Source organism: Varroa destructor, unplaced genomic scaffold, assembly GCF_002443255.2.
Source record: "Varroa destructor unplaced genomic scaffold, Vdes_3.0 BEIS01000001.1, whole genome shotgun sequence".
Lineage (NCBI taxonomy): Eukaryota > Metazoa > Arthropoda > Arachnida > Mesostigmata > Varroidae > Varroa > Varroa destructor.
In genome coordinates, this window is record NW_019211454.1 from 39,607,042 (window position 1) to 39,626,379 (window position 19,338).

At 41.5% G+C, this 19,338-nt stretch overlaps 2 protein-coding genes across 9 annotated transcripts; one reads left to right on the forward strand and one right to left on the reverse strand.

The window, feature by feature from the left end:
• Positions 1-40: 40 nt before the first annotated feature.
• Dus1 (Dihydrouridine synthase 1) lies at positions 41-5,406 on the forward strand. Of its 4 annotated transcripts, none has more exons than XM_022796743.2 (8): positions 82-241; positions 919-1,221; positions 1,362-1,521; positions 2,872-3,070; positions 3,326-3,574; positions 3,832-4,029; positions 4,491-4,716; positions 4,900-5,406. In XM_022796743.2, the coding sequence occupies exons 2-8, from the start codon at positions 967-969 to the stop codon at positions 5,077-5,079; spliced, it is 1,467 nt and encodes a 488-aa protein (XP_022652478.1). In that variant the 5' UTR covers positions 82-241; positions 919-966; the 3' UTR covers positions 5,080-5,406. The 4 variants fall into 4 exon arrangements, with proteins under 4 accessions (XP_022652650.1, XP_022652478.1, XP_022652565.1 ...); XM_022796830.2 differs by having other exon boundaries at positions 3,952-4,029; XM_086978450.1 differs by having other exon boundaries at positions 191-320.
• A 227-nt stretch (positions 5,407-5,633) lies between these two features.
• On the reverse strand, positions 5,634-19,229 carry G9a (histone-lysine N-methyltransferase G9a). Of its 5 annotated transcripts, none has more exons than XM_022796604.2 (10): positions 18,107-19,229; positions 17,052-17,165; positions 16,384-16,502; positions 13,793-13,967; positions 12,479-13,569; positions 11,204-11,620; positions 9,517-10,985; positions 9,167-9,331; positions 8,697-8,873; positions 5,634-8,375 (listed from the first exon to the last, which is right to left on the reverse strand). In XM_022796604.2, exons 2-10 carry the CDS (start codon positions 17,152-17,154, stop codon positions 8,213-8,215), a joined length of 3,879 nt encoding a protein of 1,292 aa, XP_022652339.1. In that variant the 5' UTR covers positions 17,155-17,165; positions 18,107-19,229; the 3' UTR covers positions 5,634-8,212. The 5 variants fall into 5 exon arrangements, with proteins under 5 accessions (XP_022652339.1, XP_022652169.1, XP_022652251.1 ...); XM_022796434.2 differs by having other exon boundaries at positions 13,793-14,174; XM_022796516.2 differs by having other exon boundaries at positions 16,240-16,502.
• Positions 19,230-19,338: the final 109 nt, after the last annotated feature.

The window sequence follows — 19,338 nt, forward strand, 5'->3', positions numbered from 1 at the left end:
TACGTGTATTCGGCAAGCGTCTGCTTCAAGCATTGTTGTGTCTCAGTGAGAGAGGGTTTCTCGATTTATCAAGCACGTGGAGCTCTTGGTGATCACTCGAAGAAATCGAACGATTGGATATGAATCTTGGTTATGTTGTTACGACAGCACTTGGACATAAAGATAGAACGTGATTACTCAGTAGTTGCTTCTAATGATACGTGAGCCATTGTTACAGGCTGTAAACGACTTAAAGTTAACTGTAAGTGTAATTGGTATAACAAATAGATTCGCATAGCCGAGAGATTAAATGATCAGCTGTTGGTGTGTTCAGGTATTACGTATGTATTTCAGTACGGTGTTCATAAACTCCTACATGTGGCATATAGTAAAACCTTTTAAGGCTGACGAGGGCATTTGGAAAGAGTGACTTTCCATATATTTCAATACTCCGAATTTCTCTATTTATGTGATGATTATAACTGATTATTAAATAAACCTAATGGTGTAGGAAGGGGCACATTTATTTTTTTTTTTGGATTCAAGTACGTGTGTTATATGATGTTTTTATTAAGCTCGTATTTTTCTCATTTCATTCAGATTATTGCAACAGACTTTTTATATTTATAAAAGGTGGGTTCATCATTTTATGCGTAGAGAATAATCCAGATTACTTAAGTCGTTGTTAAAGAAAAAAATTATGAAATTAAAAAAGGCGAAAGTTTAAAAAAATAGAAGTCCAAGTCACAAAAGCTTTGCTTGATCATTTGTCACAGCTATAGATATATGTAAAGCTTCTCGACGTCTTCTGTAGTGGTAGGCCATATAAAAATCTCATTAAACTTTAGCTAAGAAGCTAAACAAATAGCTTTTCAAAATAATACATAGTTATTATATCAAAGGAGTTCGGGGAATTACATTGTTACACATCTTTTTCAGATTTATGAAACTGGCCAGTTTGTTTAAAAGGGTAGATCTCAGTTAGCAATGTCTTCGAATAAGGTTGGCAGTCATGCTGAACGTCATCCGGGGTGGGAACTTTATGAGAAGTTGGGTCGACCACGGTATCTGGTCGCGCCTATGGTCGACGCAAGTGAACTGGCTTGGCGACTTCTAAGCCGGCGCTATGGCGCTCAACTTTGTTACACACCAATGTTTCACGCTAACACGTTCGTGAACGATCCTAAGTACCGAAAGGAGAATTTTAAAACGTGCGAGCAGGATCGTCCCCTCATTGTGCAGGTAGAACGATAGTTCCCTTTTTCCGCTGTTAATCGCATTTTTACTCTCTTGCATAATAACTATACTAATGACGAAATGATTTGGTAATCAGCGAATAATGCTCGGTATTTGCGGTATGTGCGTTCCTTTTCGTGTTTCAGTTTTGTGCAAACGATCCTGAGATACTGCTGGCAGCATGTAGGCTTGTAGAAGGGCAATGCGATGCCGTGGACCTTAACCTTGGATGTCCACAGGCTATAGCACGTGCGGGCCACTATGGCGCTTTCTTGCAGGACGAATGGGACCTTGTCGCTTTAATGGGTAGTTCTAATAATACGTTTCTCTAACAATTGCACAGACATTATGATCGCTTATAAATGAGAAAATAATTATTTATTCTCTAGGAATATCCACCACGAGACATTGCTTTTCGAAATATCTGAAATTTCAATATACTAATTACTGTTATGTAAATTTTAGACTTATATTACAAAAAGGGAAACTCCTCGTTATCTAAATTAAATGTTCTGTGTTTTTCGTCAGGATGCGATCTTAGGTATCATTACATCAAAGCTGATAGATAAATAATAGATCACAGTAATTTAGCGTGAGTCTGGTTGATATCGGTAATGATGAGGTTATACGACCATTGAGTTTTTCCAATGAAAAGAACTTTGTTGACAAATAGTATCAAACTTTCAGGATTTCTAGGACGAATATGTTTCTACTTAAATTTCTAGATTTTTTCTAAGCAGATTTCAAAAAGTTGGATCGAGGTACCTCAGTATCTCTTTTTGGTATTTTATAAAATGCTTGTTGAATTGAAACTAAATTACACTAACTTATATGAATATTCTGCTCAGGATAATATTGTAGTTATATGGGCTGCTATGTGTTTGGCATATATGAAATAGGATGCTATAAATTGCTAATTAACAAATAACTTGGAAGAACTATCTTGCTTTAGACAATAATTCAGCGTAGCGGCGATAAATGCGTCTAACAGTTGCGTAGATGTAACTAAATTGAAGTATCGTATCTTTGTGGGATTGTCATTTGATGAAAAGTGTGACGTATTCGCCATAGGGTGTTGTCGAGACTAAATGATATCGTTAAGAACTGCATCGCATTTCAGTGAGTCGTCATCTTTGTCACTCTTTGCTAAGTTACATAGTTACATAGACTTCGATGCAATTCAGTCAACGCTAGGAAGCTGTGTGTATATTATTACAGTACCCTTTCAGTTTTCACAATGAATATAAGCTCTCAATGTGCCAGTGTTTGGAACATTCAAAACTTTACTCCGGACTGCCAGCAGAAAATTATGAAAACTTGTGGTAGAATATGATCTACCTAGCTTGGACCTAAGTGATCGTAACGTACCGCCATCTTTATCTAATGTCACAGCGTTTCCGCAAAGAGCAGACGTTCACTCTATGGCTTTATTCAATAACCGTCTATTCTTACAAGATCCTTAGTGGACCATAAATGTCTGTAATTGATATTTTCGAAAAATTAATTCATTTTTATATATATTAATTGGCACACTTATGTATTTTTCTCGTCACAACAGCTGTTCTCAGAGTTAGCATTAAATCAATGTTGACTCACAGTGATTTACCATTCCTAAAAATAATTTGCACGCAATTGCTATTTTCCTTAACTTTGCAGTCTCGAAGGTGCATCAAGAACTCCCAAATTTGCCAATAACGTGCAAGATTCGCCGGTTTGATGATCGGAAACGTACTATAGAGTATGCGCGTACCCTTGTAAAAGCTGGTTGCTCGATGCTCACCGTACATGGACGAACACGAGAAATGAAGGGCAGGCTGACAGGCATCGCGGATTGGTCATACATTAAAGATGTTAAGTATGTTCAGCTTTTAATTGGCTAGAATATAATGAAATATAGTTGCATAATTGTATGTATCCTTAAATGGATACCCTCAATCATTATAGCGTCAAACTCACTTTACTGATATATTTCTCTCAAACTGTCTTGCCCGTTTTCCGCTTATTACAATCAATAACCATCGAAACAAGCATTTGTCTCTGTAACGCTGATACACGCAATTAAACAAATAGCAAGAAACCTGACTTTTTGCTTGTCTCTTGTTTACTTCAGAGCGAATATACCAATCCCTGTATTCGCTAACGGTAATATTCAGTTCTTCGAAGACGTACAGCGGTGTATTGAATATACAGGAGTTGATGGTGTAATGTCTGCCGAAGGTCAGTTGCATAATCCCGCCCTCTTCACCTCCGAAAATCCGCCTATCTGGAAAATGGCTCGAGAATATCTTGAAATCACTAAGGAGCATCCGTGTCCGTTCTCATTTATGCGGGGTCACATCTTTAAAATTTTGCATCATGCGTATGTTAAATAATTAATTTACAGTTTGCAGCTTTATTCGTTAATTAGTACCCGAATGTATGGAGAGCCGTGACTCAGTGTACTACCTTTAATTATACTAGAAATATCCTCTAAAAATATGCCAACCATAGTTATCAAATCGGCTGAAGAAAATACCAAAAGAAATTATTTAAATTATGTAGATTTTATGATCGGTCCTGAGGACCTACTCAAAATAGCAATAAAAAAATTTTCGCGTTCTTATATTCAATAATCAGCATTCAACATCCGGACAATTATTATCTACGGGAAAAAATAGCGAAAGCAGACACAGTAGACGATTTTATAATTGTCATTAAAGCGCTGGAAGAGAAATATGAAGGAGCTTTTGATCGTAGGGAACTGTCGGGCTGGGAGAAGCAATGCGGCCTTCGACCCTTGGCCATTTGGAGATGCCAACCATATGTGAGACCCAAGTAAGTACTAACGGCTTTCATGCTATTTTATTAGAAATTACTAGACGCATTTTGCCAGATGCAACATGTAACTAGTTGGTCATTTATATAATATATAATATATAATATATATATATATATATATATATATATATTTAATAAATAAGCTTTACGCAAACGTTTCTAGCGCATTCATTGAAAGTGGTCCGCGTCACAAATGTTTCCTTTGACGGCGACCAAGTGGTATGACCATGACATACAGTATCTTTGTATATGTCTAAGAAGTAACGGAACAACTTTTCTTAAATAAACGTGATTCCGTCTGATTTAATCTATGTGTGTACAGATACTCAAGAGCTAAAGTTTTTGGTCGTTTGATCTCATAACGTAAAAGTGCAGCCAGCAGTGTCTGGTTTCTAACAGATAATACACCCGTGTTCGGGTAACGCAACTCAACTCTTATGCTGTTGGCATTTGAACAGTCCAAATAAAGAACCAAACGAAGTCCCTAAACGTGATACCGTTGAGGAATATCGTAAACTTTTGGAGAGTACGGCTAAGTTGAAGCGACCCCTTGACGTGAATCTCGAATCGTTGTCTAAAAACAAGCTCAAGAAGCTGCGTCGGAATCCAACTAAAATCTTCACAATATTGGCAGAGAGGCCTGAATTTCCTCTATGTACGCGTAAAGAGTGCAAAAACCCAAAGGTTAGTTGACGAGCTAATTGTGCTTTTCCATTTTTCAACGCACATTATCATTATATATAATCTGCATAATATTGGAATAGATACTAAATTTGCCTTTTGTGTGATATGTCTGTGCAAGACGTATGAAGAATTTACTTTTTTCACACATGTCATTTTCTCGTAAATGAACGACATTTTTTTCAGGGAGCAAAATGTCCCTACACAATGTGCCGTGCCTGCTGCCGGGCTCATGTACAGACCAACGAGTTGAACTGCGAGTCCCACAAAGCGTACTTCGATCCGCTAACAAAATCTAATGAACCCGCGAAAGACCGACCAGTGGTTGGCGATCTACACAAAAACGGAGATAAAGTATCATTGTGAGACGAGTCCTTCTAGGAGTAACTAATTCACTTCTGTATCATGTACATATCATGTACATTTTAGAATGCTATGTATGCTATAAAATTAATAACTATTTACATTATTTCGGCATTCAGGAGCTTATCATACGTCTAAGTGATATATTCCGCCTTTGGGCTTCAAGGCGTTTTACCTATGCCTTTCTTGAGCCCACGATTAAATTTGGTATCATGCCACCAAATTAGCTGATAACGGTTGCGGTACTACGGCGTTAAAGGCTGGGTGAATATTTAGCGTTTAATAAATAAAATAAAAACCGTTAATTAATTTAAAAACATATCTTTTTAAGTGAAATGTGTTAAGTTTTAACTACAGTTTTGTTAATGTGATCATCCTCGTAGCTTACCTAAAATATGTTACTATTTCTAACAAACTTGCTATTTAGCAATCATAACACAATTTAAATTTAAACGTGCTTAATTCAACTAAAACCAGAAAAACCATGAAACATATTATGAAAATTCCGTACAAGCCAACTTAGTGATGACACACCTATGAAAGGAAAAATCTGTATCTACAAGTAAACCGCTGGCGCAGATTACAACGGCCAATACACTTTATTCATAATTGAGGACCCTTGTCAATTGATACACTTGTAATAATAATAATAATACTTTTATTATTATTATTATTATTATTGTTTATATGAATATATACACACACACACACGCGAGCACACACGTTCTCGGCACACCCTTCCCGGGTATAGCTTTTCACCGTTTCGTAAACTAATTCTTCAATCATTCTATACACCACGCAGATTTCCTCAACTATAAATTACGCGTTGATGCTAATGTTTATACTTTCGCAAATCCTTCACCACCATGTGTTGTATATTCCTCATCATTAGCGTAGATCCATTCCATAAATCCGAATAGTAACAATAACAGAAACTCTGTTCTATCGATTGGATAACGCTAGCCGCTCGTTCAAATGGAGCAAAGTGTTATCGTTAAAGAAACACGTCGCAAATTGACTAGTGTGCTAATACGTTTGCGTCGACCAATATAATAATAATAATAATAGTAGAAAGGGCAATATTGCTTTATTTTTACCAATATATTTGATTCAAGACAAAATTATACAAAGAACAATAGACGCGATATTTTCGTATCCTACGATCCTCGTCTCTTCGATTTTACCACCAAAAACTACATTCGTAAAATATAGTAATATGTCTATATATATGCACAAAATGTTCAGAGCCGACGACTCCTGATTAGTTGCCAGGAAAATGAATAAGAAAAGCTCCTTTTTTTCGCCTACCGTAGACGACTGAGAGTAGCATTCTTTATAAGCAGAGGAAATGAATGAACGGCTTATATGTCATCTATACTTTTCTTCTTTTAGTTGGTTTCTATATTGTAGATTCACTTTATCTTGTTCTAGCCACAAACCGTTAATCAAAAAAGATTAGATGTATAACGAAATCTTCATTGCTAGTACGTGATTATTTACTCAGATGTCAGGCAGGTGTAAAGAAACTCAAAAACCCCCAAAAAAAATTAGGTAAAGATAATTTCGAAAATAAAACTGTTTTGGGAGAAATAATACTAGAATCTATTTCTCAGAATAAGACCAATGCTGCGACATGTCAATATCTCAAAACTATTGCTTATGCTCTTCCTGCACTACTTCAGTGGATTACAAGCTCAATATGACTGTTATCACCAATGCCTGTATATACTTTCAATTACCAATACGTACATAGATGTAGACAAAAAGCCGATTTGACGTCAGTTTTTGCGATGGTTTCAAATGAGTCATTAAACAAGATTTTATATGTGCAATTTTTTGCAAGAGCTGAAATATTTCATTGTTAGTATTCACTCTACAAGGCTATTATTGTTCGTGTCGCTGTGGAAACCAATTATATATATATATATATATATATAACATTATAGTAAAAGGAGATTTTAATATAATTTTCGTGGCTTGTTCTTTTCTGAATACAAAAAAAACGCACTCTCTGGGCGTCATGATACAATTTTTCGGTCTCTAATTATGTTCAAGTTGGTCTAAAAAAACTATCGCGTGAACTCTTCAGTTTTTTCTAGCTTCGTTTCATTATCCACAGAATGACTGGTGACTACTCAGCTAAATCGACTTAACCTTGCGAACATGTGCCTGACGTGACTGTGGGGGCTTACGCCGTCATTAATGTGACTACTGATTTCTCATTTCACCATTACCCGATTGTAAATTGCAAATATGTAAAAACGAACTGGATCATTTAAGTCACTTTAGTTGCATCTAACAGGAAGTCTTATATCTCATATAAGATGTAAATCATAATCATCATCACATTTGCTCTAATCAATAGTATCGGAATAGTTATTTTTGTGGTGTTTCTCGAATATTAGGCAATGTGTATTTCTAAAGGTACAGTCCCCCATTCGTGCTTTGCTTAGCACCACCCAATTTCACTTCATACAATTTTTTGTTAATTCTTTTCCCCAGATACTTTTTCTGGTTGTCTCCTCTAGCGCTATATCTATCCTAGACATTTATCCGCGAGCACTCTTATCCTAGCATCTCTATATCTCCTAACATATCCGGCCAGCCAGCCTATTGAGCTGCTCGTCAGTGATTTTACGAATCATCACCATTCATTCATAAACACACACACACGGGTATTAAGTGTTCACTAAAGCTCGTTTCTAATAATAACGCCTAATACAGTTCCCCCATAACGAAGCTATTTCTCGGTTTGGCTAAATAACGCATACGACCCGTTACATATTACATCTGCTTTAAGGATCGTTTCTTATGTCGACACTACAGCGATTGTGGGGCATCTTGATTAACACTGAGCCCAACAGCCGAACGCCAGTGCTGCGCAGTTAACTGCGCACAAATGGCATTTCTTATATTCTATTTTCGCCATGTAACTGCTCCAGAGTAATATATTCAGTTTGTGTGACGATATTGCCCTCCTGCTTCAAAGTTGTGTCGCAGGCTCCGGAATGACGCGAGTGAGCATTTCTGATATTCAATGACGCTGGCAACTCGGTGCAGCAGTTCCGCATAAACAATCTATAGATCTTCGGCTATCGGAGTTTTCCATGGTGGCAGCGGTAGTCCAGCGCAACTACTATTCCCCGCTCACTATGGAGTCATCGTCTGTCGCGTTACGGTTATAATACGCCTCAAGTGCGGTTTGAATGTTATCGGCATTGTATTTGCATCGTGGACTACCACACCCGCACAGGAACGATTTGTATTTAATCACCCAGAATTTTTCACCATAGTCGAAACTGCAAACGCAAAATCAGCACATGCAAAGATGAAGCATGTTAGGTAGAACCACATCATTTTACCTAATGTCAGTGGAACGACAAGTTAAGAGGTTATATGGAACGGATTCGATCTTACAATGCGAATAATTTTGCCGTTGTTTCAACAAAGACAAGTTATATCGTGTATTCGATAATGACTGCATGAAGAATATTTCCTTTGATATCTACCTTCATATTTGCTCGATTCAACTAACTATCATTGTAGACAATGACCGTAAGATGTGTTTAGGTGTATTTTCTATTAATAAATGGACAAAAACCGTCGTGTTAATTACTAACCCTAGCTGTTCGCCAGCAGCAATATCCCTCGTAGCAAAAAGGGCGATCCTGGGAAAGCGCAGATCATGGTGGTCAACATATACTCGCACCGGATGCACATTGGGCTCGCATGCATGATTAATAAAACGTGACACGTTACCATAGTGACGAGCATCAATACAGAACGTATCTCCGTCCCTGTAACATAACGCCCCGATAAGCATATTTGCCCATTAAGATATCACTAAATTACAAAGACATCGAAAGTACATTTTTAGTGCACTTCTGGGCTATTATGCGAGACGTTGACGCATGCTTTGGATTGCTTTTAAAGGTACACAAGGTATACAATGGACGACAAAGGAGTGATTGAAATCCATGTTTTCATCTTTTAGATCTGTCGATGATGCTGGGAGCCCTTCAATTAGATCTATGGCTAGTAGAAACGTCCTGATATCTTGTCATGTTTAGCCGATAAATGAGGCTCTTACCTGTTTTCGAGATCAAAAAGATAGCTGTCCTCTTCACGTTGATCAGCCTCCTTATCGGTTATCACCTCCCCGACATATTCACACACAAATGAACCCTTGGGAATCTCCTGTAGCGCTCGCACTCCCCAACCGGTTAGTGCCGTTTTGAATAATTCTAAATGTACCCTGAAAAAGAGCCAAACGTGGTAGCAAATATAAAAAACCTTTTGAAAAATATACATTGTGACTCATACAGAAACACATTCAACCGGATATAGTCTTCAATGGCTGAACTGAACCTCCAATGTTTACACTAAAAGGGAAAAGTGGAGAAGATACAATTTGCAGCATAATAAAAGAGAGACACTTACTTAATGCCGTTTTGCAGCACTCTATTCTGACATGTCGTGAAACAGGCGCATGCTCGGTTGCACTCGAATAGAATCGGGGGCTCCTTGAAGTTGAAATGTTCAACTAGTCGGCCGTCCCTGTACCAGCACCCATTCGCTAGTTGTGTACACTGGCACAATATCGAAGTACAATCATCTTGGCACTTGCACGACTGAAGCGACTGTATTGTCGTGTCAATGTGTAATAGCGTCGTTTCGCAGTTGTTAGTCAGGTACATGAAATCGGACGGGATTGAACGGTCCTCATCGACTTCATTCACGACCCTGATTGCGTGCTTCTCCTTGCCGCGAGAAATGTCTTTGTGGACGACACGCGGGACCGGCTTAGCTCGGCGAGCGCTGCGAATAGCTTTTTTCATTTCGACGCTAAGCTGAATCGCATAAAAGCACGGCGAATTTTTGTCCTTAACAACCTCGATGGGCGTTTGGCCAGCTTCATTGATGGCGCACACGTCTGCCTCACGACCCAGGAGCAACATAACCATTTCGTATTTGTCTTGGCGAGCAGCCACGTGCAATGGTGTGTCGCCCAGCTCATTGGCTCCGTTGATATCAGAGCCGAGCTCGAGGTACATGAGCAAAATGTCGACAGTCCCGGAATAGGCGGACCAGTGTAACGCCGTGTTACCTTCCGAGTCGCGGATATTCGGGTTGGCCCCGTGTTTCAGCAAAAGTAAGACGACGTTCGAATGTTGATGTTCGGAAGCCCAGACAATCGGCGTCCAACCGCCCTCGTCCTGTGCATTTACCTGAGCCGTGCTGCGTTTGAGAATTAGCTGTACGACATCGTGTAATCCAGCCTTGCTGGCAAGATGCAGGCATGTCATGCCGTCTTCACCGCATTTTGCAGTGTCCGCACCAAGAGCCATCAGGCACCGTGCCGCACGACCCTTCCCGGCAGCGACCGCCGTCATGAATGGCGTATATAGGCCGGCGTCAAGCGCGTCGAGTGGACAGCCTGCGCGTACCAGAAGATGACACACGTCAACATGTCCCATTTCGGCTGCCACATGCAACGCTGTGTAGTTATCTTCCTCCGCTGACGTGCTACAGAGATCCACACCTGACATGATAGCGAGTACGACACGTTCGACGTCACCCTGACGCGCGGCTGAAAACAGCGTCTTCGTGTTCACCCGGGGCGCTAACGCCTTGTTGAAGGCTTGTGCGGCACGAGTCACTCGATTGATGTCCGGACACCAAGCTGTGTTGGCAGTGAGCAACGATTTGTCATTGACCATGATATCAACTTCATCACCTAGCGGTTCCTCCGGCGTGGGCATTCCGGCTAAAGTTATTGCTGGCCTCTCTATTCCGTCATTCATATCTCGTGCTGAACTGCCAAGACTCATCTTCGCTCGTGGACCGGTTGATGAGATCTTCTGGCTGAAACTTACTGCTGACGACTCACTTTCCAATGTCAGCTTGATCTGTAGTCAAAGCAACCACGGTTAGTTATATAATCGGCTTAAGTAGACTAAAATGGTGATCAAAGCGTTTCTTACACCTAACATGTAGAGTCGAAAGTCGTCATTAGAGTTTAAACGAAAATTCAAAGTAATCGAAATATACAAACTACACAGGGGCTCCTTTATTAATGCGATTAAATATCATCAAGGCATGTTGAGGATAATTAAAGGATACATACCGACATCATTTTATTGGTCTCACCGCAGTGCGGGCACAAGTCCGTTACGCCGCCAACGGTTTCTAGTGGCGATGGCCGAAACGCGCATTCCCGGTGGTAGAAATGCCGTTGGATACGAGTGCCTTCGCCTGTTCTACACATCATGAATTCACCTTGAGTACAGAACACACCACATGTGGGACAGCATTGGTGTCCGAGAAGACGCACGAGGTGACCCTCACAAAGCAAGCCAAAGGCCGTGCGTTGCGATGCTCGATACAAATCGAAGCTTTTGACTTTCTTGGAACAGCCAAGAATGCGTCCCGCAATGCCATCTAGCGCCTGGCAAAGAAAATCGTTTCCTGCCGCTGGCGGTGGGGCATGCGAGAGAGGTAGCGATAAACAGTGACACCGGTACATTGGGATCGATTTATCGATCTGCAAGCATGCATTGATAAAAGATCTGTTATACTGAAGCATGATTCAACAACAGTTCATAAATTGTACCTACTGTATACCATTATACGCATAAAAATCTAGCTGCTGTCACTCTTACTACCCTTAACATAAATCTCAAAACATGTACCACGACCTTGAGTAACTGGCATTAAAATAAGAGCGATGAAAACTCATAATTTATCTCCCTCTGTGCTAATCCGCATCAGTGTTAATAGTAGCGAACTGTGGAGACTTGAATAGATAAATGTTAACCGTTCTAGAAAGAATTACGGCCGTGCATTATGCTTCGAAGATTGTAAATATGCATCTGACCACAAAGCGTTTATTGTCGATCGATTCATTAAAATTTTAAGCAGTACAGCTGATGATGCCGAAAGCGTTTACCGACGGTAAACGACTTTAAAATCGAATATCCTAAACATACGCTACCTCTACATTTATCTACTAGTCCAGTTTTAGGTGGGTTAATATGGTGTTGCTATTACTGGACAGACGAGCTAAAATTGCACACTGCGAAAATGGCGAAAAGCCAAATACAATAGCACGCGCAATATGACGCGAAATTACTTCATATATGAACTATATGTTTCCACACAAAAAAAGCTATTTAACCCATTCCAATCGACCGTTTTGAATACAATAACTCAATTTTGCTTACTCACCTACTTACAACGCCAAAAGAATTAAATGATGTCCAGTTATTATCTCGAATGAAATGCACAGCTTTAACCCCACTTCAATCATTGCATGTCTATTACTAAGGCTATATCTCCTACCTAGACCATTTCTAAACTGCTTACAAAATACGTTCAATATTGATATTGAGTTTGGACGCACCAGATGCTCGATCTTATAGTTGGAAGGTACGATCGATGCTTCTTGAGTGTAATAAGGCACTAGCGCGGCTCCTTGAACGGGCGGAGAGGGTTGCTGGCCACGGGAAGGTCTAGCGGGCTCTTCGGGTCCGTCGCTAATAGCAACGGCCGTCGCAGCAGCAGACGTGCCTCCCGCAACTGTAGTTGTGGTCTGTTGTCCTGTGTCGCCGCCCTGAACGTCACCGGCAGCCTCTACAAACGTAGGGTCGTCAATATCAACAAGATTTTCATCGTACCTTCGTTTCACTCGGTTTCGCGTCTTCACCGACGACAAAATACTGTTGTTGCCAACGTTTCCACCACCACCTGAGTCACGACTTTCCCTGCCGTTCACTGCGCTACCGTTTGCTCTTGGGGTCGATACTGAACCTACACCCGCAGCCGCGCCATTCTCCTCAAGGCGTCGTCGAGTTTCAACTACCTTTGGCGTCCCACCCTCCTTGGTGTCTTGGTTGGCCATCTTGATCGTGATGTGTATTTTCTGTTGGAGTTTTTCATCATCAGGCTCATCTACGACTCCCTCCTCAGATTTCATAACGACGGCGTCCTTGCTCGCTTCGTCCTGTGACTCCTCCTCATCCTCGTCTTCTTCCTCTTCGCTTTCATCTTCGTCAACTTCGTCGTCGTCAGCATCGTTGTCAGTCGTCACTGGCACGCGTTCCCTGAGGCTTCGTCTTTTCCGTGGCTCGGTAATTTCCACCTCTTCATCCTGATCGTCATCTTCATCGTCGTCCTGTTCGTCCTGATCCGCCTCTGCTTGGTCACGACTTTGATCATCATGGGCATCGCCTTCATCATCGTGACCAGTGTCGGCATCATCATTATCGATCTCCTGACCGTCATCGTTTTCTTGATCGGCATTGTCTTGTTCTACGTCAGACTCTTGTGGGCACTCTTCCTCCTCCTCATCTTCCTCGATAACGTCCTTACTGTCATCACAGGACGTCTCCATTACCGCCGATGTATCTGCGTGACCCTCAGCGGCCGAATCCTCTGCAAACGACTCCTGGGTTGATTCGCTTTCCTGACCTTCCACAGAAGTAGCGTTCGACGCTAAAAAAAGCGGAATATCGACCATAAAGGGAAGAGCATAAAAAAGAGAACCATAGATTACTACGTAGACCAACAGGGTCAAGACCTAATTGGAAATCTTCGCTTTCAATAGGAGCTTAAACGATTTTTCCTTTGCCGTAATTCATATTTGGTTAGGCTTTGACCTAACCCTAGTCTCATTCAGACCCTGTGTGACATATATTTTTTCTTTACCCTCACTCACCGGATGCCACACTTTTTCCAGTTGGACTGTTAGTTTTTGCTGCCTTCGGTTTCGGCTTCTTCTTTCGCGTGCCAAGTGAGTACGTCATGCCCTTAAAGTAGCGTCGCCGCTTCACCTCCTTACGGAAGAACGCACTGCGGATCTGCTGGTCGGCGGGCGGGATGGCGGCGGAGTCCTGCGACGAAGTCGAATGAGTTGGACTCGCAACCCATCGCCGCTCACGCTCCAGGACAACCGTCAGCGGTTGAATCTTGGGCTGAGCAGCGTTTTGTGAAGCAACAGACTGGTTCCTGCTAGGAATCACCTGTGCTTTGGTTACAGGCGCCACGACGGCGTGGGACGCCTTACCGGTGGTGGATACCGGCGTTAACTGCTGAGCAACCTAAAAGCATACGCAAGCGAGCCCGCAAAGGCACCAACCCGAGCAGCCGTGGCGGAGCCAGGAGAACAGAATAGCACCACCGAACCCAGTTACCAGCAGCGAGAGGCCAGGGTCATAGCCCCACCATCACCACGAAAGATGCCAGGTGTTGCGGGTGTTGACAGCAGAATGGATGATTCAGGTAAGTGCACGTCAAACAGACACACATTAGTTAGACACAAGCGGCTGGGAATGGAGGATATAAGAGATGCGTTACTATCAAAGCTGTTAGAGAACAATACATGTTAGACGTATAATTAGGTAGATTGAAGCATACGATGAGATTCCGCATACACACACATGTAGTGCTTGACAAAGAATTCATTTTTAATGGAGAGGTGCGGATGTCCGGATTGTTAGATGTATGTAAGATGATGGTATGTATATAATTGAATAGAAAACTTCATAAATGCTGAGGCCTTATTACCAACCATTAGTCTATTAGAATGCACGTCTTTACATGTAAGCAACAGCCAAATGTGGTACCAAAAACGCAACACAGACAATTCTAATCTTATAAACGTTGACTTTAAGCACATAATTATTCCTTAGACCATGATGGTTGCGAAGTATCTTCCAAATATTACATACTGAAGCCCTAACCAGCAGATGCTGGTTTCAGCGCTAGAGTTCCGCGAATCAATGATTAAAATGACATGCTAAACCTAAAATTAAACACAGCCAAATGCACATAGGATAGGATTTCTAAGGTTGTATTACACATCTTGTACCAAAGCACCCAAATGATTTTTACCAGATAAACAGTAGTGCATATTTTGCTGATCAGCTTTATGGACATATATAATTAAGAAAGCTAAATATGATATTCTCATCGATTATACATAAATAAACAAACAGCTAGTTTGTAATATAACTACATTTTTGACTGATTTTTTAGCACCAGTGTAAGTTGTAACGAAAGTTAACTGTAGTTAAGTTTTCTCTAAACCCGTGCATGGCTGTCACTGAATTTACAACGATACTTAAAATAAATGGAAACATCTTCGGGAAAATATTTTCCGAAGGAAAACAATTCTATAGTGTTGCAGGGGCTTTTTTGTTATTTGTAGAAAATGGTGTAGCTTATCAAGGGGTTCTGTTCATATAACGTAATAAAAAAGACTTCGGAATCTTGTGACATTTGCAGTGTCGTATATGTATGGACATCACACATTTTGTACGTTAACTAGAGACTTTCACGCTGAATTTTTCGTTAAAATTATGAACTATCATGCATTTGCTGAATTCACCTTTAGCTACAACGTCAAAGGGCAATATCTATCATTGTGCTCGTCGACATTTTGATAGCATCACAGAAAGCTTCAACGTTATTAACGGTTAGTTACATGTCCGTATAATTCAGGCATCCGCAATGTTAATCAATGGAAAAACAATAATAACAATAACCAATGCAAAGCTCGATGTGCGAATAAAATCGTAAAATAATAAAAAAACCCGTAAGCGCATAGAGGTAGCGGTTAAGGTGCGTGCTACGGGTGGCGCACGCGATCTCAATGGAAACGATCCTTTTCAGACTGATAAAGACAATCATGGCGAGCAATGTATCATACATGTGTGCCCTAGGGCACTATCAAGCTGCTACCAAATCAGCTATTCTAGGGATGTAGATTTCATACAGCACTATCCAACTCAAGTCTGCTAATACAGCGATAACTGTTGGATGAAAATCTGACAAAAATTCCCGTTAGCAAGCTAATGATACTTTAGATCGGATCAAACAGTCAAATAAAGTACCACTCAAACTTTAGAATGTGGTCTTTAGCGGGTTGGTAAACGGATTAGGCTTAACAAATTCCAATCTTTTTCCTATCTCTTATGTTTGCTAATCATCTCTTGCGCCGTAAGGTTTAGGCTATAAGATTTAGGCTAAACCCTACAGCGTTACGGCCATTTCATAGTTCTATTAAAGGAATGTTAAAATGCGCATAACATTAAATCAGATTATCATCTCAAAGTTTAGGACATCTAGCATTACAACGTTCACCACCCGTCGCAATAGGCACACCTGCTTGTTAGAGCGCGTCCTGTGAACGTTGCTGCTGGTGTTGACTCCAGAACCTTGACGAGCTAGCGGCCCGGTGCCGCCCTCGCCATTGGCCGAAGCTCCATTGCTTTCGGAAGGAGTGGAAGCGGATGACGAATTCTGTACCTTGGAGTTGTCGTGAGCGGCTTTCTTTCGGGGAGGCGATGGGGTGACTGTGTTGTCGTGTCCGAGTCCACCCAATTGAGTGCTGGCCCCAGCACTTCGGCGCGTTCGAATTTCACTTTCTGTGTAGAAAGTTGAACCGAAAAAAAGGCCGAAGAGTGTGTCGACATTAGCTGAGGATTTCCTTATAGGTTTACCGCATGTACTGCCATTTTAATTATATTATGCACACATCTGCGATTTTACCACGCTGTCCCTTTAATTATATATTAACGAAATAAAAGTGATAAAGTTTTTTTTTGATGCGACAGGTAGGAACGCCATGCTAGTAAAATAATCATTAATTTTGATGCAGTGATTTCGCTTCATCCTGTTTTCTAATTTACAAAGAGTACTGGATGTACGTGTTTGTTCCCAATATATTTCAATGCACCAGTGAAATCATGGAGGAGTAATCATAAGTGCTGATTTTACAATCAAATTATTTATATATTGACGTGGGCGATTTTGCACCAACAAAACGCACAAGCTTCATTCCTCGTAAAGTGAGTTGTGTACTCTCTTCAGAGATTGTAGTACCGCACATGTAGAATTTATAGTCCTCTAAAGAAAAGTGGTTATAAACAACGGCGGTCGTAGACTGCCCTTATAGTAGCATCTTTCTTTTTTACCTCGAGCTGGAGGAGCAGCTGGCTCCGAAAGTCCGTCGCTGTGACGAGATCTCTTGACAGCTTGCGGCGGTCGGCCTCGTGGCCGAATTAACGACTTATCCATCTTCGGCGTATCTAAAATTTATCAACAAGACTTAATTATATATAACATTAAGAAATGAAGTACATATTAAACTGATATTCCCTGTGTCCTAGGATTAAATGGAGTAGAAACACAAAGGTGTGCTCTAACTCAATTGTTAAAGCTATGCACATTACGCGTTTCTAAATACATAGATTATGTAATACGGGTCATTTCTAGCAGGATGAATGAGTTTTGCGGGCCTTCTTTATGTGCGCTATCAGTACATGTCTATTTCATTTTTTGCTGTACCAGTTCCGTCATGAAATATTGGTCCTGGTCATTTCCCCCAGAACTATAACCCCGTCGTAAACCTTCTAACCGAAAAGTCTATAAATGCGCCTGTAAAACCATACAGCGTAATATCACTAAAAAATTTTCGACGTAAAGGTCTCAAATAGTCTTTAGTCGATTCACTTGCCGGTTGGACAGTCTAACACACGTAATCTAATTATAGCACTTCTTTCTTTATTAAAACAAATCGTGTGGCATTTAATTGTACAGCATTAATGAAATAAAATAGTTTTACTTTACTTGCAGAGTGTTACATTCTAACTAGAGCAAATGTAGACCAGGTCTCCCATGTAATATAAACGACATGTTTTCGTTTATACACATCATAACACCTGTGTATCGTTTTCCTGAGGGCAAAGATCGCACGGACCTTTCGGCGCCAACAACACTGGCGTGTCGGATCGACAACGAAAAATAACAACAAAAAGAAATAGCGCACAACTTGATCTATTTTATATAACAAACTTCTTTTAAAATCAGAAGTTAAATTAGTTCAAACTTTCATAGACGGAGGCGTTTACAGGTACGCGCCGCTGTCGTGTCTTTGTTGGCCCCATCTTCAACTTACTTTATATTTCGTATGAACAACAACAATAGAATCCCGCGTACTGTTGATTTCAGCATTGACAATTCGACTCACCGCGGCCGCCGAATCTCGATTGTTTCCACCGCGGCACCTTGTTCTGTTGTAATAGCACACGATCTTTTCAGGGGGTAGTACTGGACGCGACCTGCGTAACGTTACGCGGCAAGCCGGCGTCCTCAGCGATTCCAACGAGGGCGCCTGCTATCTGCTGTTAGAAAACACAGCACAGACACAGCAGGCGACGGCAGCAGCAGTAGTACACTGAACCGAACAAAACCGCCAGCCAGCCAGCCAGCCAGCGTTCTTTGCCTTTTATCACCTATACATTAATACTACTGTAATGGCCACTATTCATACGCATAAGTTGCCTTTGGTGCTGCGTTAACTGGCATTACACCGGCACTAACATCGTACAAGATAAGCTGCAACACAACACTGCAGTTGCATACTAACAAACTACGACTTCATTAGCAGTACAACTTCCGAGACCGCACTCGACACAAAGCCCGTGCTGTTGAAGTCGCTCGTCTTGTTATTATTACACAGCTATTGCGACTGCTAATGATAATACTACAATGATTTCCAGTACTGCTACTATCCACAATGGCCCCAGAAGCTTCTTCGAATAGAAGTGGTCGGAGCAGCGGCAGATCTCGCGCCCACCCCGTGCTACGACGGCACTCGCCAGAAGAAGTAGTAAAGACCGTCAGAAGACGCCCGCTTTTGACTCCCCCGTCCGAATCGGCCTCACCGCAACAACAATCTTGTCGTTGATTTGTTACGACTAGCAGGAGATCGCTTGTCTAGCTGTGCGGCGGCCCCCTAGCGGCTTTTATCGCTGCTGCTGGCAGCGACGGTGCGAGCCGCGACAAGGGGACGAACCAGCAGACCAGGTCAGCGGCAACGACGGTCACTGCAGTGGCCACCGACAGCAGACGAAGACGCCGCGACGTGAAAGCCTCTTGCCGTTGCTGACCCAACTGTCACTGAAAATAACAATTGCGTACCGCTACTGTTATTTGACGGTACTGTCTGCGTTAGCACTGGGCAAAAGCGACGCGGCCAATCGAGCTTGGCGAGCACTTCCTCGGGTTCAATTGAGTTCAGTGGTCAGCTAGTGCTGGCGCTGCTGCTTGCACCCGGACCAGGTTTCGGTCTATCGCTCGTCCCCGATGGCTAGATACGCGACCTGCGACCGGATGCATTTTTTCATTTGAGTGTGTGGATAGGACAATTGTACTCGTAGTTTCATATCTTATCTTATTATTTTAGGTTATCGGCTTGTC

What these genes read in the sequence shown, in the direction of transcription:
- G9a (XM_022796348.2), bottom strand. Translation starts at nt 17,154, where the DNA reads ATGGATAAGTCGTTAATTCGGCCACGAGGCCGACCGCCGCAAGCTGTC. An exon ending in GTGCTGCAAAACGGCATTAA is followed by an intron (nt 9,332 to 9,516) that starts GTAAGTGTCTCT and finishes GCTCTTTTTCAG; the next exon opens with GGTACATTTAGAATTATTCA. An exon ending in GCTGCTGGCGAACAGCTAGG is followed by an intron (nt 8,376 to 8,696) that starts GTTAGTAATTAA and finishes TTGCGTTTGCAG; the next exon opens with TTTCGACTATGGTGAAAAAT.
- Dus1 (XM_022796743.2), top strand. Translation starts at nt 967, where the DNA reads ATGTCTTCGAATAAGGTTGGCAGTCATGCTGAACGTCATCCGGGGTGG. An exon ending in ATCGTCCCCTCATTGTGCAG is followed by an intron (nt 1,222 to 1,361) that starts GTAGAACGATAG and finishes TTCGTGTTTCAG; the next exon opens with TTTTGTGCAAACGATCCTGA. An exon ending in TCATACATTAAAGATGTTAA is followed by an intron (nt 3,071 to 3,325) that starts GTATGTTCAGCT and finishes TGTTTACTTCAG; the next exon opens with AGCGAATATACCAATCCCTG.